This window comes from Scyliorhinus canicula, chromosome 18 (genome assembly GCF_902713615.1).
Source record: "Scyliorhinus canicula chromosome 18, sScyCan1.1, whole genome shotgun sequence".
Classification (NCBI taxonomy): domain Eukaryota; kingdom Metazoa; phylum Chordata; class Chondrichthyes; order Carcharhiniformes; family Scyliorhinidae; genus Scyliorhinus; species Scyliorhinus canicula.
The window spans coordinates 70,002,445-70,024,987 of NC_052163.1; the positions used below are offsets into that span (position 1 = coordinate 70,002,445).

Here is a 22,543-nt window from a genome sequence, read left to right on the forward strand (position 1 = left end):
ATTTAGCAGGCACTATGTGGGCTGATTGATGATTATCATGATTTCAATGTGCCTGGAGGTGCTGAAATTGACAACTGCACCTTTAACATTCAAAACTGAATCAAAGCCATTTTCCCAAAGCTGCAATACATAGTCTGCACTCACACATTGATGATATTCCCCCTCACCATTGGGGACCTGGGTGGAGACCTTTGAACGTAGCAGTACCATACAACCATAGGCTGTCTTGGTTCAGAGACTCCCAAAATACATGGGGCGCGATTCTCCCAAAACGGGAGAAATCGTAAAGCTGGCGTCAAACCCGGGTGGGTTTGACGCCAGCGCGCCCCTTCCCGACCGGGAACCGATTCTGGTCCCCGGTCGGGGCTAGCAGCCCGACGCCGTAGGCTCCGGCATGACGGGCTTAACGAATATCGTTAAGCCCGCTTGCCGGAGTTAGCGCCGGCTGACGCATCATATGACGTCAGCCGCGCATTCGCGGATTGGAAGACTCCAACCCGCGCATGCGCGGATGACGTCATCGCGTATTTGCGCGAAACCCGCGCATGCGCGGGCCGGGTTGCCCCTCAGCCGCCCCGCGAATGGATACTGCGGGGCGGCGGAAGGAGTAAGAGTGTGCGGGCATCGGGCCCGCTGCCTGCGATCGGTGCCCACCGATCGCGGGCCCATGGCACCCTTGGCATGGCCGTGGTACTGCCGTGCCAATCGGTGCCATGGTTATGAAAAGCGAGTTTGTGACGCTGTTTTTACGAACGGCCAGACCAGGTGTGTTTGCCGTTCGTAAAAACGGCGTAAAGGGCTGGGACTTCGGCCCATCGAACAGCTGTGAATCGCTGCCGGCTGTAAAAAAACGGCGGCAGCGATTCGTGTCGGGAGTTGGGCGGGGGGGGGGGGGGGGGGGGGGGCAGAATAGCGGGAGGGCGGGAAAAATGTCGGGAAGGCCCTCCCGCTATTCTCCGACCCGTCGTGGGGGTCGGAGAATTTCGCCCCTATTATTTTCTTTTTGGTTGCACTTCAATCTCATACAAGTGGTGAAAGGCTCATCAGGTCAGGAATCACCTGTGGAGAGCCACTGAAAGATCATTGACCGGAAATGTTAACCTTAGAACATAGAACAGTACAGCACAGAACAGGCCCTTCGGCCCTCGATGTTGTGCCGAGCAATGATCACCCTACTTAACCCACGTAACCCGTATACCCGTAACCCAACAATCCCCCCATTAACCTTGCACTACGGGCAATTTAGCATGGCCAATCCATCTAACCCGCACATCTTTGGACTGTGGGAGGAAACCGGAGCACCCGGAGGAAACCCACGCACACACGGGGAGGACGTGCAGACTCCACACAGACAGTGACCCAGCCGGGAATCGAACCTGGGACCCTGGAGCTGTGAAGCATTGATGCTAACCACCATGCTACCGTGAGGACCTTGTTTCTCTCTCTCCCAATGCTGCCAGGTCTACTGAGCATTTCCAGCATTATCTGTTCTGATTTATGATTTCCAGCATGCGCAGTATTTTTCTTTAATATTTGTTTCTATTGTTTAATCATGTTGACAATAAAGATTGAATCTAGTGACAGAGTAGTCCAGAAATTGCAGATCTTTTACACCTTGGCTTCGTGAGGAAGGGCTAGAAGATAGTGGCTGCGTTGGGTTTTGATTTTCCAGAGATCCCATCGATTGGAAGGTCGTAAATGTAACCCTTTTTAAAAATAAATTTAGATTTACAATGTTTTTTTCCCAATTAAGGGGCAATTTAGCGTGGCCAACCTACCTACCCTGCACATCTTTTGGGTTTGTGTGGGGGTGTGACCCATGCAGACAATGTGCAAACTCCACACAGACAGTGACCCGGGGGCGGGATCGAACCCGGGTCCTCAGCGCCGTGAGGCAGCAGTGGTAACCACTGTGCCACCATGCCGCCCCTATAAATGTAACTCTCTTCAAGAAATAAAGGAGACAGAAATCAGGAAACTATATGCCAGCTATGTTAATGTCAGCAGGGCAAATGGTAGGATTTAATTTAATGACATTAACAGAACACTCAGAAAATTATAATATGATTAAACACATGTTGGAACATTTTATAATAGACAAGTAGTGTTTCAAAAACCTGTTCAAGGTTTCAAGGCTTTAAACTAACAAAATGGATGAGGAGGAACCATTTGGGTTTTCAAAAAGCATTTGATAAGGCACGACACAAGGAGTCATTACACAAAACTAGAACTCCTGGAATTGGGACTAATACATTAGATTGAGAATAAAAACAAAGAGTGTGAATAAATGGGTAATTTCAGGTTGGTAGGCTGCGATCTATTGAGGTCGTGGGTATTAATGACTTTAATTGATTATCCAAGCTTACTGATGATACAAGTTAGGTGGAAAAGCAAACTGCAAAGAGGACAGAAAGGGATACAAAAGTTTAATGTGTTAGCAAGAACATTGTGGAATATCATGTAGAAAAGTGTAAATTTTGCACTTTGTGGGAACATAAGAACTAGGAGCAGGAGTAGGCTATCTGGCCCCTTGAGCCTGCTCCATCATTCAATAAGATCCTGGCTGATATTTTTGTGGACTCAGCTCCACTTACACACCCACTCATCATGACCCTTAATTCCTTTACTGTTCAAAATCTATCTTTGCCTTAAAAACATTTAATGAGGTAGCCTCAACTGCTTCACTGGGCAAGGAATTCCACAGATTCACAATCCTTTGGGTGAAGAAATTCCACCTCAACTCAGTCCTCAACTGCTCCCCCTTATTGTGAGGCTATGCCCCCTAGTCCTAGTTTCACCCGCCAGTGGAAACAACCTCCCTGCTTCTATCTTAAATATTCCCTTCATAATTTTATGTTTCTATAAGATCCCCCCCTCGTACTTCTATATCCCAATGGGTATGGTCCCAGTCGACTCAGTCTCTCCTCATAAGCAGATCCTCTCAACTCTGGAATCAAGCTCATGAATCTCCTCTACACCCCCTTCAATGCCAGTCCATCCTTTCTCAAGTAAGGAGACCAAAACTGTACACAGTACTCCAGGTATGGCCTCACCAGCACTCTATACAACTGCAACATGACATCCCTGTTTTTAAACTCCATCCCTCTAGCAATGAAGGACAATGGGCAGCACGGTAGCACAGTGGTTAGCACTGCTGCCTCTCAGCGCCAGGGACCGGGATTCAATTCTAGCCTTGGGTGATGCCTGTGTGGAGTTTGTATGGTCTCCCCGTGTCTGCGTGGGTTTCCTCTGGGTGCACCAGTTTCCTCCCCCAGTCCAAAGATGTACAGGTTAGGTGGATTGACCATGATCATATTCCCCCTTAGTGTAGAGATAGGGGCCGGGATTCTCCAATCCCGCGGCAGAGTGTCCACGCCGTAGTAAAACGCCATTGCATTTTACAACGGCGTGAACGGCCTTCTGCCATGTCTAATTCTTCAGACCCCAGCACAAACTATGTGCCGCGGGATCCGCATATGCGCAGTTGCGCCGGAGCCAACGAGGACATGTGCAGTGGCCTCCTTCAACGAGGCGGCCCCAACGCAACATGGCACAGAGCTACAAGGGCCGGCGCGTATGAAAGGAGGCCCCCAGCCACAGAGGCAGGCCTGCCACATCGTAGGCCCCCCCTGGGGTCGGACCCCCCCCCCCCCCCCCCCCCCCCCCCCCCACAGGCTGCTACCTGACCCTTCCACGAGGTCCCTCCGGCTGAGAGCAGGTTAGAACGACGGTGGCGGGACTTGGCTCTTTTCCTACGGCCGTTCGGCCCAGGCCGGAGAATAGGTGGGCCGGCTGTGTCGAGCGGCCCACGACCAGCGCCGTGCCAACCACGACAGCGCCAATTCTCCGTGTGCCGGCGTCGGGGCAGCGATGCCCGTTCGTGGGGATTCTCCGGCCTGGCGCAGGGGAGGGAGAATCCTGCCCAGGGTGGGGGCATGTGTCTAGATAAGGTGCTCACCCAAATGGATTCAACCTTTTTTCTCCGTAGAACCTATATCATCTCTCACTACCGCTCTGATGTCATCCTTAAATATCAGTGCTGCACCATCTCCCTTACCTTCATATCTGTCCGTCCGAATAGTCTGATATCCCTGGATATTAAACTCACAGTCTTGACCATCCTGCAACCATGTCTTTGTAATGACTGCTAAATCATACTCATTCGCAATGATTTGTGCCGTCATCTCATTTACCTTGTTTTGAATGCAACGAGCATTCAGGTAAAGTGCTCTTATGGTAGTTTTTTTAACTTTCATTTTGAATCCTAACACCTCCATTAATAACATCTCCTGAGTTCTTCTTCCCTTTCACCTTCATTTATAATTTTCCCTGTCGTTGAACCCATCTCCCCACATGCTAACCTGCTGCTTTACTTCCCATTGACCATTATTAATCCTCTAGTTTTACCCTTTCCTTCCCCCCACACTTTCTGATTTAAAGTCCTTCTAGCCACCCTTTCTGCTAGAATACTGGTCCCAGATTGGTTCAGGTGAAGACCGTCTTAACAGTGCAGATCCCTCCTGTCCCAGTACTGATGCCAATACCCCATGAAATGAAACCCCTCTTTCCCATACCACTCAGTTAGCCTGTATTTACTTCCCTAATTTTCTCATCCCTACTCCAATTCACAGGTGGCTCGAGTAGCAATCCACAGATTATAACCCTTGAGAACTGTTCTTTAATTTAGTTCCTAGTGCCTGATAATCCCCCAACAGGTCCTTTTTCTTAGTCTTGCCTCTGTTGCTTGTCCCAATGTGGACCGCAACAGTTGGATCCTCCCCCTCCCTCTCCAGTATCCTTTCAAGCCGGTCAGAGATGTCCCTCACCCTGGCACCGGGCAGGCAACACACCATTTGGGACTCTCGATCCTGCTTACAAACAATGCTGTCAATCCCCGACAACTACCACTTGCCTTTTAGCTGCCCCCGCTTGAATAATCTCCTGTATCACGGTGCAGTGGTCGGCTATCTCATCCTTCCAACAGCCTTTTTCCTCATCCACACATACCTCATACCTGTTGGACAAGGTCAAGAGCTGATGCTCCTCCATTCCTGAATTCAGGATCCCTCTACCTGCCTCACTTGCAGTCACATCCTGTGGTCCGTGACCATTGACCGAATTTGAGGTACTCAATCTACGGGGTGTGACCGCCTCCTGAAACAAAGTGTCCAGATAACTCTCCCCCTCCCGGGTCTGCCGCAGTGTCTGAAGCTCAGATTCCAGCTCATCAATTCGGAGCCAAAATTTCTCGAGCAACTAACACTTGATATGGTCACTGCAGCTTGCTATGGAAAAATAGAAAAACACAATATTTTTAAATGCGGAGAGGGTTGGCGATGTTAATATTCATAGGGACCTGGGTGTCCTTACACATTCGGAACGTTAACATTCAGGAACAGAAAGCAATTTGGAAAGGCAACTGGTTTGTCAACCTTTATTAATAAAGTAATTGCAAAGACTAAAGTCTTACTACAATTATTGAGGCATTAGCGAGGACAAAACTAGAGTATTGTGTACAGTTCTGTTTTAGATACTGAATGATAGACATGTATGCCTCCGAGGGAATGCAATGAAGGTTCACTAGACTGATTCAAAGAACAAAGAAAAGTACAGTACAGGAACAGCAAGAATTGTTCTACAAGGGAAGAACACGGGGTCACATTTAGGATCACATTTAGGACTGAAATGAGGAGAAATTTATTCACAAAGGGTTATGAATTTTTGGAATTCCCTACCCAGAGTGCGGTGAATACTCAATCATGAGTATCTTCAAGAGAGAGATTGATAGATTTTTGGATACTGGGGAAACCTAGGTAAACGGGGATAGCGTGGGAAGGTGCAGTTGAGCCAGGAGATCAGGACTTACTCATGGTCTTGAGTATTGAGATTGAGTGCGGATGATGGATTTCTTGATGGAGCCCGAGTCATGTGAGGTAATAGCACTCGGGAGTATGCCAGGTTTTCAGAAGTTCCCTTCAATTAAATAGCAACTGGTGTTCCTCCAATGTGAAGGCTGCAAACCAAGCCACCTGTAGTGCTCTCCCTCAACCCCTACTCTTCCTTCTCCTCCTCTTATGGCTCCTAAGCCTACCTCTCTCATACTGCTGGTGGCAACAGTTCGTCTCTCATGATTGCCAAGATGTCGAAGATGCAACAAATCACCATAAATCTGGTTGCCATCTTAGCTGAGTATTGCAGACCACCCCCTAACCAGACAAGACATCTAACCCTCTACTTCAGGACCCAATGGTTTGTTAGATATTGGCAAAGACTGTGGGCTGGATTCTCCGTCATCAGGATTCCCCATTACGCCGGCAGCGCACCCATGCCCGGGGATTTCCCGATGGTGTGGGGTTGCCCACAATGGGACACCCCATTGGCCAGCTGGCAGGACGGAGAATCCCACTGCTGGTGGGATGGAGAATCCCACGACTGGTGGGGGCACGCCGTCCCTAGCTCTCACTGGATCCATGTACAGCTGGAGCGTTTTTCAAAGGAGTCATGAACTGTGGCACCAGAGGGTTTCCCAGTCACCAATAGCCAGTAGCCAGTCACGCACATTGTGTTGGGACTCAAAGGTCTGTTGGTTGGATAACTGTCTTATTATAAACCCTTGGTTCACTTAATAATGGTACGTTAGATATTACCAAAGACGGTGGGCTGGATTCTCCATTGTCGCGATTCTCCATTACGCCGGCAACCCAGTGATTTCCCAACGGCATGGGGCTGCCCACAATGGGTAACCCCATTGGCCGACTGTTGGAATGCAGATCCCTGTTGCCACTTGGTTCACTTCTTGTTCCTGAACATCTCTGAATATAAATGCTCAGCTTACATGCCATGTTCACAGTCAATGGGGGAATCCTACAATTCTGTTTAATCCTGGAGCTCTCTGCCTCTGTGCTTCTGCAGCAATGAGAATGATATGGTCATTCCTCAGTGCATGTGGAGCCATACCACTGTTAGGGACTCTCTGGTAAAGTGCAACTTCCCTAATGTGTCATTTGAATATAGAAGTGTCACATGAATATCCTGGGTCTCCTATTGTGAGAGTCCTCCTGTCCCCCTCTCGCATCAGTGGGTGCTGCTCTGCCTGGTCTCATCTCCTCCTTCAATTCTCTCGGGGCTTTTCACAGTAACTTCATTGCAGTGTTAATGTAAGCCGACTTGTGACAATAAAGATTATTATTCTTTATGCAGAGTAAGGGGGAAACAACAAGATCTTGGAAATATAATCGCGATTCCTTCATTGTCACAGAGACAAATTTCACACCACCACCTTCTCAAAGAGAGGAACAATAAATGCTGGTCTTGCCAGCAACACCCACATCTCCTTAATGAATTAAAACAAGATGTCCATGAACTCACTTTCTACTGGTGATACCTCCTAAGGTGTTCAATGGTATAGAATATCAAAACATTCCTCTTTAGGTGAAGTTCTAAAATAATTTACAGTGCAGAAGAAGGCCATTCGGCTCATCGAGTCTGCACCGGCCCTTACAAAGAGCACCCTACTCAAGCTCACATCTCGATCCTATCCCCATAACCCAGTAAGCCCCACTTAACCTTTTTTTTGAGACTAAGGGCAATTTTTAGCATGGCCAATCCACCTAACCCGCACGTCTTTGGACTGTGGGAGGAAACCGGAGCACCCGGAGGAAACCCACCCACACACGGGGAGAACATGCAGACTCCACACAGACAGTGACCCAGGCCGGGAATCAAACCTCGGACCCTGGAGCTGTGAAGCAACTGTGCTAACCACTATGCTACCGTGCTGCCCAATTATACAAAAATGGTTGATACAGTTTGGCGAAGTCTTGACAAAAAGCTGGGATTCGATCAGACTGATGGGGGTCTGTCCCCCTGGTCGATGAACCAGTGGGGAATCCCCGTCAAATCCATGTGGAGGCCCAATGGAATCAATAGCTTTTCAGGCCTTCTCACAAGGTACTCGGTGGCAGAAGGCCCGCCTGCTGAGAGCTCCCAGTCAATCAGAGGCCGACCGCTCCTCCCCCACTAGCACTATTGGAAATGTATTCAGCTGAGGCCCAGGATCATTGTGGGATCTCAGACCAAAGATGACTGAAACTGGAATGGGGATTGTGGGATGGGGTTTTGGGGGCAGGGAGAAGTGTCAGAGGAAGGGCAGGGGTAGCTTTCAGCAGTTTAACAGGGGATAGAGTGTCTGATAACATAGATACATGGAAGATAGGAACAGGAGGAGGCCTTTTGGCCCTTTGAGTCTGCTCCGCCATTCATCACGATCGTGGCTGATGATCCAACTCAATAGCCTAATCCTGCTTTCTCCCCATAGCTTTTGATCCCATTCTTCCCAAGTGCTGTACCTCTCAAACAGGATTTGCTGGGTGGCCTTCCGAGGGCATGGGAAAGCCATGGAGTCACCATTTAATCCAGAAGCCACTACCAAATTCCAGTGGATTCAGAGATAATGAGTGTTAGCTGGTTCATGAATGGGCACAATTGATATCCCACAAGCAGCAGCTGGAAATCTTCCATCAGTCCCGTCCGCCCTCCAGTGATGCAGTTTAAAGTTGTTTAAAGAAATTAAGTAGGGTAGAGAAACATGAACATGGTTGATCTACAGGAGCAGCATTCAGCTTTCTCAAGGCTGCCACTGGGGGACCTCCTCCATATGGGCCTGTCTGCCAGGTTTCACGCGGAGGCTGCATCAAATCCAGCCCCAAGAGTCCCAGAAAGTCTCCTGATGCGTCACAAAAATCCTTTTCAAATGCAGTCCACTCATCAATTTCAACCAGCAAGTTGGGCAGCTTGAAAGCTGAGACTGGTTTTTAGTAATGCTGCAAATCCTCAGCAATAACTTGGTTACTCCTGTCCCACTGTTGGGTGAAGTGATAGTTCGATGAGCGAGAGCAGCAACTTTAAGGGTCAATCAATGTCTTAATAATCTAAGTGGCCATTCCTAGTGCAAGCTTCAATTCCATTCTCGCTCGAGAACTTACCTTCACAGGAAGCCCAGGAGCAGCCGGGAATGGCGGGAGCAGAGTCCGGTAGGTGTTTAAACTGAGCGCCAGGTGAGAGCTGCTCCTGGTTCACTATAAATCAGGTGACTTGTGTCCTTAATCTTTCAGTCCTGGGCTCACCGGAGTAGATTCTGAGCTACTTTTTATAAGGTAAGAATTGTTTTTCTTTTTTTCCCCTCCTTACACTTAGTAGAGGGTCGTAAGCTAGATTTAGTACCTGTCGTAACCAGAAGACATAGTACATTTTTTGGGGCCTATTCATGAAAGCAGCAGCAGTAAATTTTTATTAAGGGGTTAACTGGTATTTAGTTTCTTTTAATCTAACAACCAAAAGAGGAGGAGAGATGTCAGTTGGCGGGGGTTGTGCAATACCCCTGCATGATGTGGGCATCATGGACACTTCAAGTGTCCCTGGGGACTACATCTGTAGAAAGTGTATTCGGTTGCAAAAGCTCACCAAACGCATGGATCGGTTAGAGCAGCAGCTGGAAGCACTGAGGAGCACACAATTAGCTGAAATTGTTATAGATAATAGAGATGTGGGTCACATCCAAGGTACAGGAAGATAGATGGGTGACCACCAGACGGGGTAGGCAGAGAGTGCAGGGATCCTCTGTGGCTGACCCCTATCTAATAAGTATGCCTTTTTGGATACTGATGAGGGGGAAGGGATTTAAGGGGACAGCAGCAGCAGTGGCCAGAGAGAAGGCACCACGAATAGCCCTGCTGCACAGCCGGGGGAGGGTGGGTATGAAGAGTAATAGTGGTAAGGGATTCAATAGTCAGGGGCACAGTTAGGCACTTCTGTGACCATGAAAAGGACTCCAGGATGGTAGTTTGCCTCCCTGGTGCCAGAGTCCTGGATGTCTCTGAGCGGGTACAAAGCATCCTAAAATGGGAGGGAAATCAGACAGAGGTCATTGTCCACATTGGCACAAATGACATACGTAGAAAGAGAAGCGAGGTCCTGCAACGGCAATTTAGGGAGCTAGGTGGAAGATTAAAGAGCAGGACCTCTAGGGTAGTAATCGCAGGATTACTAACTAACAGGATTACGTGCGAATGAGGCTAGTGACAGGGACATAGTGCAGTTGAACATGTGGCTAAAGACCTGGTGCAGGAGTGAGAGCTTCAGTTTTTTGGATCACTCGGATATCTTCCAGGGAAGGTGGGGCCTGTACAAAAAGGACGGGGGTTACACCTGAACTGGAGGGGCAATAATATCCTGGCTGGGAGGTTTGCTAGTATGGTTCGGGTAGGTTTAAATTAATTTGGCAGGGGGTGGGAACCAGGACAGTAAGCCAGCAAGTCTAGAGACTGGGGATGAGAATCGTACCATTAGAACATTACAGTGCAGTACAGGCCCTTCAGCCCTCAATGTTGCGCCGAGCTGTGAAACAGCTCTAAAGCCCATCCACACTATTCCCTTATCATCCATATGTTTATCCAATGACCATTTAAATGCCCTTAATGTTGGCGAGTCCACTACTGTTGCAGGCAGGGCATTCCACATCGCTACTACTCTCTGAGTAAAGAACCTACCTCTGACATCTGTCATATATCTATCTCCCCTCAATTTAAAGCTATGTCCCCTCATTCTAGCCATCACCATCCAAGGAAAATAGGGCCAAGCTGGCTCAGAGGAAGGGTAAGCTGGGGGAGGTCGAACTCAGTGGGCCTGGAGGTCTGGAGTGTATCTGCTTCAATGCACGGAGCATAACAGGTAAGACACATGAACTTAAAGACAAGAGTCATGCACGGAACTTGGATGTGGTTGCTGTAAAGGAGAGTTGATTAAAAAAGGGACAGGACTGGCAGCTAAATATTCCAGGATTATAGGTATTTTAGGCGAGACAGGGAGGAAGGTAAAAGAGGTGGGGGAGTTGCAATACTGGTTAGAGAGCATATTACAGCTGTACAGAGGGAGGACACAATGGAAGAATCAAGTAATGAGGCACTGTGGATATAATTCAGAATCAGGAAAGGGGCAGTCACTATGATGGGGGTGTACTACAGGCCTCCCCACAACCCACAGGAGTTGAAGAACAGATATGTTCTTCATAGGGAAGGTGCTGGAATCTATTATCAAGGAAGAAATAGCGAGGCATCTGGATAGAAATTGTCCCATTGGGCAGACGCAGCATGGGTTCATAAAGGGCAGGTTGTGCCTAACTAATTTAGTGGAATTTTTTGAGGACATTACCAGTGCAGTAGATAACGGGGAGCCAATGGATGTGGTATATCTGGATTTCCAGAAAGCCTTTGACAAGGTGCCACACAAAAGGTTGCTGCATAAGCTAGGGATGCATGGCATTAAGGGTAAAGTAGTAGCATGGATAGAGGATTGGTTAATTAATAGAAAGCAAAGAGTGGGGATTAATGGGTGTTTCTCTGGTTGGCAATCAGTAGCTAGTGGTGTCCCTCAGGGATCCGTGTTGGGCCCACAATTGTTCACAATTTACATAGATGATTTGGAGTTGCGGCAAGGGCAATGTGTCCAAGTTTGCAGATGACACTAAGGTAAGTGGTAAAGCGAAAAGTGCAGAGGATACTGGAAGTCTGCAGAGGGATTTGGATAGGTTAAGTGAATGGGCTAGGGTCTGACAGATGGAATACAATGTTGACAAATGTGAGGTTATCCATTTTGGTAGGAATAACAGCAAACGGGATTATTATTTAAACGATAAAATATTAAAGCATGCTGCTGTGCAGAGAGACCTGGGTGTGCTAGTGCATGAGTCACAGAAGGTTGGTTTACAGGGGCAACAGGTGATTAAGAAGGCAAATGGAATTTTGTCCTTCATTGCTCGAGGGATAGAGTTTAAGACTAGGGAGGTTATGCTGCAATTGTATAAGGTGTTAGTGAGGCCACACCTGGAGTATTGTGTTCAGTTTTGGTCTCCTTACTTGAGAAAGGACGTACTGGCACTGGAGGGTGTGCAGAGGAGATTCACTAGGTTAATCCCAGAGCTGAAGGGGTTGGATTACGAGGAGAGATTGAGTAGACTGGGAATGTACTCGTTGGAATTTAGAAGGATGAGGGGGGATCTTATAGAAACATATAAAATTATGTAGGGAATAGTTAGGATAAATGCGGGCAGGTTGTTTCCACTGGCGGGTGAAAGCAGAACTAAGGGGCATAGCCTCAAAATAAGGGGAAGTAGATTTAGGACTGAGTGTAGGAGGAACTTCTTCAACCAAAGGATTGTGAATCTATGGAATTCCTTGCCCAGTGAAGCAGTTGAGGCTCCTTCATTAAATGTTTTTATGGTAAAGATAGATAGTTTTTTGAAGAATAAAGGGATTAAGGGTTATGGTGTTCGGGCCGGAAAGTGGAGCTGAGTCCACAAAAGATCAGCCATGATCTTGTTAAATGGTGGAGCAGGCTCGAGGGGCCAGATGGCCTACTCCTGCTCCTAGTTCTTATGTCCTTATGTTCTTATAGAACATAGAACAGTACAGCACAGAACAGGCCTTTCGGCCCTCGATGTTGTGCCGAGCCATGATCACCCTACTCAAACCCACGTATCCACCCTATACCCGTAACCCAACAACTCCCCCCTTAACCTTACTATTAGGACACTACGGGCAATTTATCATGGCCAATCCACCTAACCCGCACATCTTTGGACTGTGGGAGGAAACCGGAGCACCCGGAGGAAACCCACGCACACACGGGGAGGACGTGCAGACTCCACACAGACAGTGACCCAGCCGGGAATCGAACCTGGGACCCTGGAGCTGTGAAGCATTTATGCTAACCACCATGCTACCATGCTGCCCCTTATGTAAGGGGCATGCTGCCCCTTATCTACTTATGTAAGCAGATTCTGGATAGATGTAGAAATAATAGGGTTGTTGTAGTGGGAGATGAGTCTTGTCCTCGGGTTAAGGTGCTAAATTGGGGGAAGGCTAACTACAACTTTATTAGGCAGGATTTGGAGGCTGTTGTTTGGGAGAGGCTGTTTGAGGGTAAATCCACATGTGGGAGTCTTTTAAAGAGTAGTTGATGGGAGTGCAGGACAGGCATGTGCTGGTAAAAGGAAGGACAGGAAAGGCAAGATTCAGGAACCATGGATGACCAGGAAAATAGCGACTTTGGTCAAAAAGAAAAGGGATGCATCACGGTAGCACAAGTGGCTAGCACTGTGGCTTCTCAGCGCCAGGGTCCCAGGTCCAATTTCCTGCTGGGTCACTGTCTATGCAGAGTCTGTACATTCTCCCCGTGTGTGTGTGGGTTTCCTCCGGGTGCTCCGGTTTCCTCCCACAGTCCAAAGACATGCAGGTTAGGTGCATTGGCCATGATAAATTGCCCTCAGTGACAAAGAAGGTCAGGAGGGGTTATTGAATTACGGGGATAGGGTGGAAGTGAGGGCTTAAGTGGGTCGGTGCAGACTCGATGGGCTGAATGGTCTCCTTCTGCACTGAATAAAGAACAAAGCACAAAGAAAAGTACAGCACAGGAACAGGCCCTTCGGCCCTCCAAGCCTGCGCCGACCATGCTTCCCGTCTAAACTAAAATCTTCTACACTTCCGAGGTCCGTATCCCTCTATTCCCATCCTATTCATGTATTTGTCAAGATGCCCCTTGAACATCACTATCGTCCCTGCTTCCATCACCTCCTCTGGCATCGAGTTCCAGGCACCCACTACCCTCTGTATAAAAAAACTTGACTCGTACATCTACGCTAAATCTTGCCCCTCGCACCTTAAACCTATGCCCCCTAGTAATTGACCCCTCTACCCTGGGAAAAAGTCTCTGACTATCCACTCTGTCTATGCCCCTCATAATTTTGTAGACCTCGATCAGGTCACCCCTCAACCACCTTCGTTCCAGTGAGAACAAACCGAGTTTATTCAACCTCTCATCAAAGCTAATGCCCTCCATACCAAGCAACATCCTGGTAAATCTCTTCTGCACCCTCTCTAAAGCTTCCAAATCATTCGGGTAGTGTGGCGACCAGAATTGAACATTATACTCCAAGTGTGGCCTAACGAAGGTTCTCCACAGCTGCAACATGACTTGCCAATTTTTATACTCAATGCCCTGGCCAATGAAGGCAAGCATGCCGTATGCCTTCATCACTACCTTCTCCGCCTGTGTTGCCCCTTTCAGTGACCTGTGGACCTGTACACCAAGATTTCTTTGACTGTCAATACTCTTGAGGGTTCTACCATTCACTGTGTATTCCATACCTGTATTAGACCTTCCAAAATGTATTACCTCACATTTGTCCGGGTTAAACTCCATCTGCCATCTCTCCGACCAAGTCTCCAAACGATCTGAATCCTGCTGTATCATCTGAAAGTCCTCATCGCTATCCACAATTCCACCAACCTTTGTGTCGTCCGCAAACTTAGTAAGTTTGCGGACGACACTGGACCTTATAACTTACTGGACCTCTGTATTATTTGTGCAGTTACTAGGTGCCACCACCTCCCCAAAGTGTCATGCTCGGATTAGTTTCTTCTGATCGGGAAGTCAGTGTTAAGAGTCAACAATTTCTAATTATGATTAAGAGAATGAGGAAAGGGTTTGGAGAAATTCTATTGGAATGTCTTATTACAGTCGGCATGGTGGCACAGTGGTTTGCACTGCTGCCTCATAGCGCCATGGACCACGGTTTAATTCTGGTCTTTGGTGACTGTCTGTGCGCAGTTTGCACATTCTCCCTGTGTCTTTGTGGGTTTTCCCCTGGTACTCCGGTTTCTTCCCACAATCCAAAAATGTGCAGGTTATGTAGATTAGCCATGCTAAAATTTCCCTTTAGGGCCCAAAGATGTGCAGGTTAGGTGGGGTTGCAGCGATGGGGTGGGATAGAGGGCCTCGGGAGGATGGTCTTTCAGAGGGTCAGTGTAGACTCAATCGGCAGAATGACCTCCTGTTATGGGTCAGGGTTTAGAGAATCTTAAAGTGTATCATGGAGATCACCTGACCCACAACCTTTAATAAATTGTGGTATGGGGAGCACACGGCCCACTCTACAGGTGTGGTACAGCAGAAATGGACGAGTATTTTTTAAAACAAAACCATGTTTTTCTATGAACTCAAGTTAACCTTTTTTTTAAAAACAGTGAATATCTTAGCAACCATTAATTCAAATACACCCCCCAAAGAATACAACACTAAGTAATCTGTATGCTGTTCTTTTAACATCCAGAAGACTTAACAAACCTCTAAACAGAAGCACATTTGGTTTACTTTCAATACTGAGACCTTTTACAATTCTGGATTCACCGAATGATGAAGATAGTCTTTGGATGGCAGACTTCAGATGCAGCTCACTGAAAAACACAGTCACACCCAAGCTTTTTCTCAAACTGAAACTAAAAAGCAGAAGTAGAGCTCAGCTCCACCCACACTCTGACATCACTCCAGTAACATGAGCAGCTCCATTTCTTAAAGGTAAATTTCTTAAACACCCATTTCTTAAAGGTACTCTCACATGACACCTTCTCTCCACTGTAGGGATTCTATGATTCTAAGACCTGGAAAGGACAATTGGAGCATTGAATGCATCGCTACGTTGATTGCATAAGCATCTTTTAAACAGAAACTGGATAAATATTTGAAGTGGAGGAAAATGTTGAATTTAGGGAGAAATTTTGTTAATTGTATATCAATTTGGCATTAATTGTATTCAGCGGGAGGGTGTGAATTGGGGACTCACCTGTGCTCCTTTCTGTGGGAGCCGATTATTTGAGGATTGTATCGCTGGAGTTGTATGCTAGATAAGTTTGCAATAAATAATAATCTGTGAATAAAGATTTGATTTTCATCCTTCAAGCATTCCATACTTCACCACTGGCTATCTGAATTTTAAAATCTTTTATGTCATTAGATGTTGCTAAGATACCAGACTATGGGGAGGAGGTAGGACATTGGGATCCACTTTTGACTGGTACAGACATGATGAGCTGAATGGCTTCCTTCTGTGCTGTGAATCTCTAAGGTCCTACGGTCAGGCACTATGTTTATGACTAAACCACCATATTGGATCTTGGAAAACTTTGCTCAAGTTTCCCCAAAAAGGCAGGTTTGACAATGAACTTCTTTCCCTCCATGTGCCTCAGGAGGAATATACCCAGGAGCAGCTTGGTTGGGCTTTCATTCCTGTCTCTGATCGTCAAAATTGTTTAGACCTCATCACAGCCAAACCGCATGGAATTCTACGGATTCTGGATGACCAAACCAATTTGCCTCAGGTCAGATGGACTTTACAAATCTCACAAAGAGTGGGGTGGGGTCTTGTCCACGGTGTGAACCATAGGCCATACCTGGTACACCAGGTGCTTTGATGTGCCCCATAGCATTCCCAACATCCCTTCTTTCTCTCTGAATGTGTGCACAAAGTCGATTATGCCCTGGTGACAAAGGAAAGACTTTGATTTCTGTTGTGGCTTTCATTACTTCAGGATGTCCCAAAGTATTTTACAAACTTTAGAAGTGTAGTCACTGTTGTAATGTGGATACATGGCATCTAATTTATACAGAGTTCTGGAGTGAAACTGGGATGTCCTCTCCATGGCGCCAGCCTGGGATGCCCTAATGTCAGGATTTCCTCACAAACCCCCCAATTAAGTCCAAAGGAATGTAAAACACTTCATTTGGCATTGGCTTGGTTTCAGGAGTTGCTGGAATGATGACATGTTTAGGCATCAGTCCCCCTTTGGACTCCCCTTCAGATTTTTTGTCAGGGTTTTACTCCCTTAACCATCGCCTCTCCCATAGTACCCACAAGGCAATGGAGCTATTCATCTATAGCTGGGAGTTCATGAGGCTTGGACATTTCCACATGCTGGTGGGCCACCAGCATGTGGAAATGTCCAAACCTCCTCTGAAGCTTGAGCCAGGGACCATAAGGAGTCCAGTTTCAGTGTGACACCACAAGGAGGCAAGCTCAGGACTTGCCGATGGAGAGCTTGTGCATGATGGGTTAAGTGGCTCATTTTTTGTGTAGCTGTGAGTCAGCAGTGTAGGCTGAAAAAGAGAAGCAGAAAGCATATTCATCCTCTTCACCCACACACTAGATACAACCCATTATATTGAGGGCAGCACAGTGACACAATGGTTAGCAATGCTGCCTCACAGCGCCAGGGACCCGGATGTAATGATATGTATAATGTAAGGAGTGTAAAAGGTTAACAAGATGATGTTCATGTATCTCAACACTAGATGGCATTACTGAGTAGTCTTATAAAAGGCTCCGTCTTTAAGCATTCTGGGAGAAGGTTAAGGTTCAAAAGACATTATAGATTACTGTAGCATAGAATTAATACTGTTGTTTTATTAGCTATAACTTAGAGTGTGCAAACCTTTTAAAGTAGTGTAAATAAACTAGCTTTGTTTAATATATATATAACTTGATGTTCTTTGTCAACACTACGACTTTTAGCTATCTTGGAGAAGTATACAAGAACATCACACTGGGTTTGATTCTGACCTTGAGTGACTGTCTGTGTGGAATTTGCACATTCTCCCCGTGCGTGGGTTTCCACCGGGTGCTCCGGTTTCCTCCCACAGTCCAAAGATGTACATTTAGGTGGATTGGCCATGATAAATTGACCCTTAGTTTCTAATGTTGTGTAGGTTAGGTGGGGTTACAGGGTGGGGGAGTGGGCCTAGGTGGGGTACTCTTTCAGAGGGTCGCCGAAGACTTGATGGGACGAATGGCCTTCTTCTACACTGTAGGTATTCTATGGTTGGGCACTGGGACACAATCTCAGACTAAAGGGACAATCCTTCAAAACAGAGACAATTTCTTCAGCCAGAAGATGGTGAATCTGTGGAACCCTTTGCCGCAAAAGGCTGGGGAGGCCAAATCACTAAGTGTCTTTAAGACAGAGATGAATAGCGGGCAAGATTCTCCGCTTGCTGACGCCAGAAACGCGATTGGGCGGAGAATAGCTTCCGACACCAAAATTGGGATAGGCGGCAGTTTGACGCCAAATCAGGATGCTCCGGCACCCCAAACATGGCGTAAAAGTGTCGCTCGCCGCGCGGGGTAGATGCATTGTAGGAATATCATTAACGGGCCTGACACCCTATGCGCCGGGGCCTCCATGATTCACCCCTTCCGATGGGCTGAGTTCCTGGCGTGGTTCACTTGTGGTTTTAAAAATCGTGAACATGGCTTTCTGGCTGCTAAGCGATAGAGAGGAGGTAGGAAATGGCCTAGAGTGACTGCGGGCTACCGGCCCAGACACCGGCGTGCTGGCTGCAGGGCCGGGGGAGGGGAGGAGGAGGGCAGGCCGAGCAGCTGGGGTGCCCCCCCATGGGACTGGCTGTGCACTCACTGACCACCCACTCCGGCCCCTGGTTCTACACAGTGGCACTTGTCATATGGGTGCGCCCACCCCCGCTTCATCTACCCTTCACTTCATCTACCCCTCTTAGTATATTCCCATTTATTGTGTACTTCCTATAACTGACCTTTGAACAAACACACACATAACCTTAATATGAGCTTTGGAAGTTTCATGATCAGCAATATCTCTTCCAACATTTTTCCAGTTAAGAGTACCCATCGATAAATGCTTGTTTCTCTTTACTACAATCAGGGAATAATTTGCAAACATTTTTAAAAAATTAATTTAGAGTGTCCAATTCAATTTGTCCTATTAAGGGGCAATTTAGTGTGGCCAATCCACCTAACCTGCACATCTTTGGGTTGTGGGGGCGAAACCCACGCAGACGCGGGGAGAATGTGCAAACTCCACACAGACAGTGACCCAGAGCCGGGATCGAACCTGGGACCTCGGCGCCGTGAGGCAGCAGGGCTAACCCACTGCGCCACCGTGCTGCCCTTTAATTTGCAAACATAACAGTAATAATAATCTTTATTAGTGTCACAATTAGGCTTACATCAACACTGCAATGAAGCTACTGTGAAACGCCCTGAGTCACCAAACTCCGGCGCCTGTTTGCATACACTGAGGGAGAATTCAGAATGTCCAATCCACTTACAAGCATGTATTTCGGGACTAGTGGAAGGAAACTGGAGCACCCGGACGAAACCCACACAGGCACGTGGAGAACATGTAGACTCCGCACAGTCAGTGACCAAAGCCGGGAATCGAACCCGGATCCCTGGTGCTGTTAAGGTACAGAGCTATCCACTGTGCTACCATTCCGATTCTGCCTGATTGATTCCTGAAAAAAATCAACCAGTTTCTAATGAGTTACGGGTTTCTGCCTCTCCCACCCTTTCAGGTAATACGTTCTAGACCCTTACCAGCCTTTGGTGAAATAGTCACTTTAAATCTATGCTCCTTAGTCAGTTGCCTCTCTGCTAAGACCCTTTCCATCCACACAATCCACGCACTTCACAATTTTTACATCTATGTTAAATCTCTCTTTGGCCTCCTTCCCATAAGCCTCCTATAGAACATAGAACAGTACAGCACAGAACAGGCCCTTGATGTTGTGCCGAGCAATGATCACCCTACTTAAACCCACGTAACCCGTATACCCGTAACCCAACAATCCCCCCATTAACCTTACACTACGGGCAATTTAGCATGGCCAATCCACCTAACCCGCACATCTTTGGACAGTGGGAGGAAACCGGAGCACCCGGAGGAAACCCACACACACACGGGGAGGACATGCAGACTCCACACAGACAGTGACCCAGCCGGGAATCGAACCTGGGACCCTGGAGCTGTGAAGCATTGATGCTAACCACCATGCTACCATGAGGCCATGAGGTCCTATGTTACAAGACAAACGATCCTAGCCTACCCAATCTTTCCTTGTGGCAGCAATTTTGCAGTCCTGGCAACATCCACATAGCATGATGACTGGATTAGCTTCAGCTGTAATGTACCCCTCGACAAGCACCACTTATCAGGGTGCAGAAAATTGCAACTGTGGGTGAGAAAGGGATAGGCACAAGGGATTGGATCCTGCAGGATGTCAGGGACAAAAGAGAGTCCACAGGAGATTTCCTAGAATTGTACCAGAAATGAGGAATTTTAGATTCAAGGAAATTGGGCTTGTTCAACTTGGAGGTGTTCACAATTATGAACAATTTTGACAGGGTAAAGAAGGATATTCAGTTTCCACTGGCTGGAATGTCAGTGACTAGTTTTCAAATTTCAAGATGGGTAACACGGTAGCACAGAGGTTAGCACTGTTGCTTCACAGCGGCAGGGTCCCAAGTTCGATTCCCGGCTGTGCCTTCTCCCTGTGTTTGTATGGGTATCCTCTGGGTGCTCTGGTTTCCTCCCACAAGTCCCAAAAGATGTGCTGTTAGTTAATTTGAACATTCTGAATTCTCTCTCCGTATACCCGAACAGGTGCCGGAATGTGGTGACTGGGATCTTTTCACAGTAACTTCATTGTAGTGTTAATGTAAGCCTACTTGTGACAATAAAGATTATTATTATTAAGAGAGCCAGGAGTGAGATGAGGAGAAACTTCTTGGGTGGGATTCTCTCAGCCCGGGGCCAGGCCAGAGAATCACCATGACCGGCGTGAATTATGCAACGCTGCCCCGACGCCAGCACGCAGAGAATCGGCGCCATTGGCGCCGACGTGGTTGGAGCGGCCCCGGTCGGGGGCCGCTCTACATGGCCGGCCCGCCGGTTCTCAGCCTGGGATGGGCCGAGCGGCCGTCGTAAAAATGCCGAGACCTGCCGGCACCATCCACACCTGCTCTCAGCCGGCGGGAACTCGGCGTGGAAGGGCCGAGGGAGCAGCCTCCGATGTGGCCTGGCTCGCAATCGGGGCCCACCGATTGGTGGGCCGGTCTCTCTGGCTGGCAGCTTCCTTTCTTCCGCGTCAGCCCCAGTAGTCCTGCGCCATGTTGCGTTGGGGCTGGTGCGTTGAATGCACGGATCCCGCGGCGTCCAGTTGACGTCGGGATCATAGAATCATAGAATTTGCAGTGCAGAAGGAGGCCATTCGGCCTATCGAGTCTGCACCGGCTCTTGGTAAGAGCACCCTACCCAAGCCCACACCTCCACCCTATCCCCATAACCCAGTTATCCCACCCAACACTAAGGACAATTTAGCATGGCCAATCCACCTAACCTGCACATTTTTGGACTGTGGGAGGAAACCAGAGCACCCGGAGGAAACCCACGCACACACGGGGAGAACGTGCAGACTCCACACAGACAGTGACCCAAGCCGAGAATCGAACCTGGGACTCTGGAGCTGTGAAGCAATTGTGCTATCCACAATGCTACCGTGCTGCCCCCTGTAGAGGCCAGAATTGCTGATCCTGAGACCATGTTGACCCCATCGAGAAATTGGAGGCGTTTCCGACAGTGTCAACACTTCGCCTCAGGATCACAGAATCCCATCCCTTTACTCAAAGTTGTTGGGGATGAAGGATATGCTGTCTGGGAGAGTGGTGGACGCAGATTCCATCGGAGGTTTCAAAAGAGAGATAGGATATATATTTGAATTGATGAATTTAGAGGGCTACGGTGATAGGCCTGGGGAATGGGATTAGCTGGGTTGCTCTTTTGTGGGGTCACAATGGGCGGAATGGCCTCTTGTGTGCTGTAAATATCAAAACAAAAATGATTTCAATTCAGCCTTACATCAGCTCAGCTAACACATTCAGACTATACCAATCAAATGAAAGGAAGCCAAAAAGAAACAGCCACAGAGAAACCAGACTGGACAGAGTTAATCTAATCCAAACCAACCAAAGTGCCAAAACAATTAAACTAAATTAAAGTCAAATAAAAGAACTGAACAAAAACTCTGATCAAAGCCATCTTAGTTCAAATGAGCTGAACTATAAAAAATGTTGTCATTGTGAACAAGACCAACAAGACTGAGTGGGACAGTAGGAGTCAGTTCTGCTGTGTAAATGATGACTGTATTCTGACTTGTGTTGTGTTTTTATTTTAAGGCTACAGATCACACCTTTCTCCAGAAATGCCACTATCAGCACAGCAACAATCCCTGGTATGTGAAACCCAAGTTGCCTCTTCCAGTGTTTACTGTTAGACACTATGCTGGTGCAGTAACATACCAGGTAAGTGACCATATTAACATAATCAACATTTCATATCGGACCATGCTCCGCACTTGGTAGACCTGCAGTTTTGTAAGGACAGCTTTCAGCGCCCACCATGGAGGCTGGAAGTTGGACTACTCGCGGACGAGGCGGTGTGTGAGAGGCTGAGGAAATGCATGCAGAATTACCTGCAGGTGAACGATACTGGAGAAGTCTCGGCAGCGGTGCTCTGGGAGGCACTGAAGGCAGTGGTGAGAGAGGAGCTGATATCAATCCGGGCGTACAGGGAAAGGACAGACAGGGCAGAGACGGACCGACTGATTAAGGAAATTCTACGGACGGACAGGAGTTACGCGGAATCCCCGAGGCCAGAGTTACTCAGGAAACGACAGAGGCTGCAGGCCGAATTTGGGGTGCTGACTACAGGCAAGGCTGTAGAGCAGCTTAGAAAGGTAAAAGGTGCGATTTATGAGCATGGAGAGAAGGCCAGTAGAATGCTTGCGCAGCAACTGAGGAAGAGGGAAGCGGCTAGGGAAATAGGGAGGGTAGTGGATGGGG

The 22,543-nt window shown here is 47.8% G+C and overlaps 1 protein-coding gene across 1 annotated transcript in view; it reads left to right on the forward strand.

Annotated features, from left to right (window-relative positions):
* The window catches only part of myo15b (myosin XVB), a 709,406-nt gene that overhangs the window by 161,640 nt on the left and 525,223 nt on the right, over positions 1 to 22,543 (forward strand). The window contains exons 15-16 of the mRNA XM_038776546.1: positions 16,080 to 16,211; positions 21,878 to 22,003. Of these exons, the coding sequence (XP_038632474.1) occupies positions 16,080 to 16,211; positions 21,878 to 22,003 (258 nt within the window). The remainder of the gene's footprint in view (positions 1 to 16,079; positions 16,212 to 21,877; positions 22,004 to 22,543) is intronic.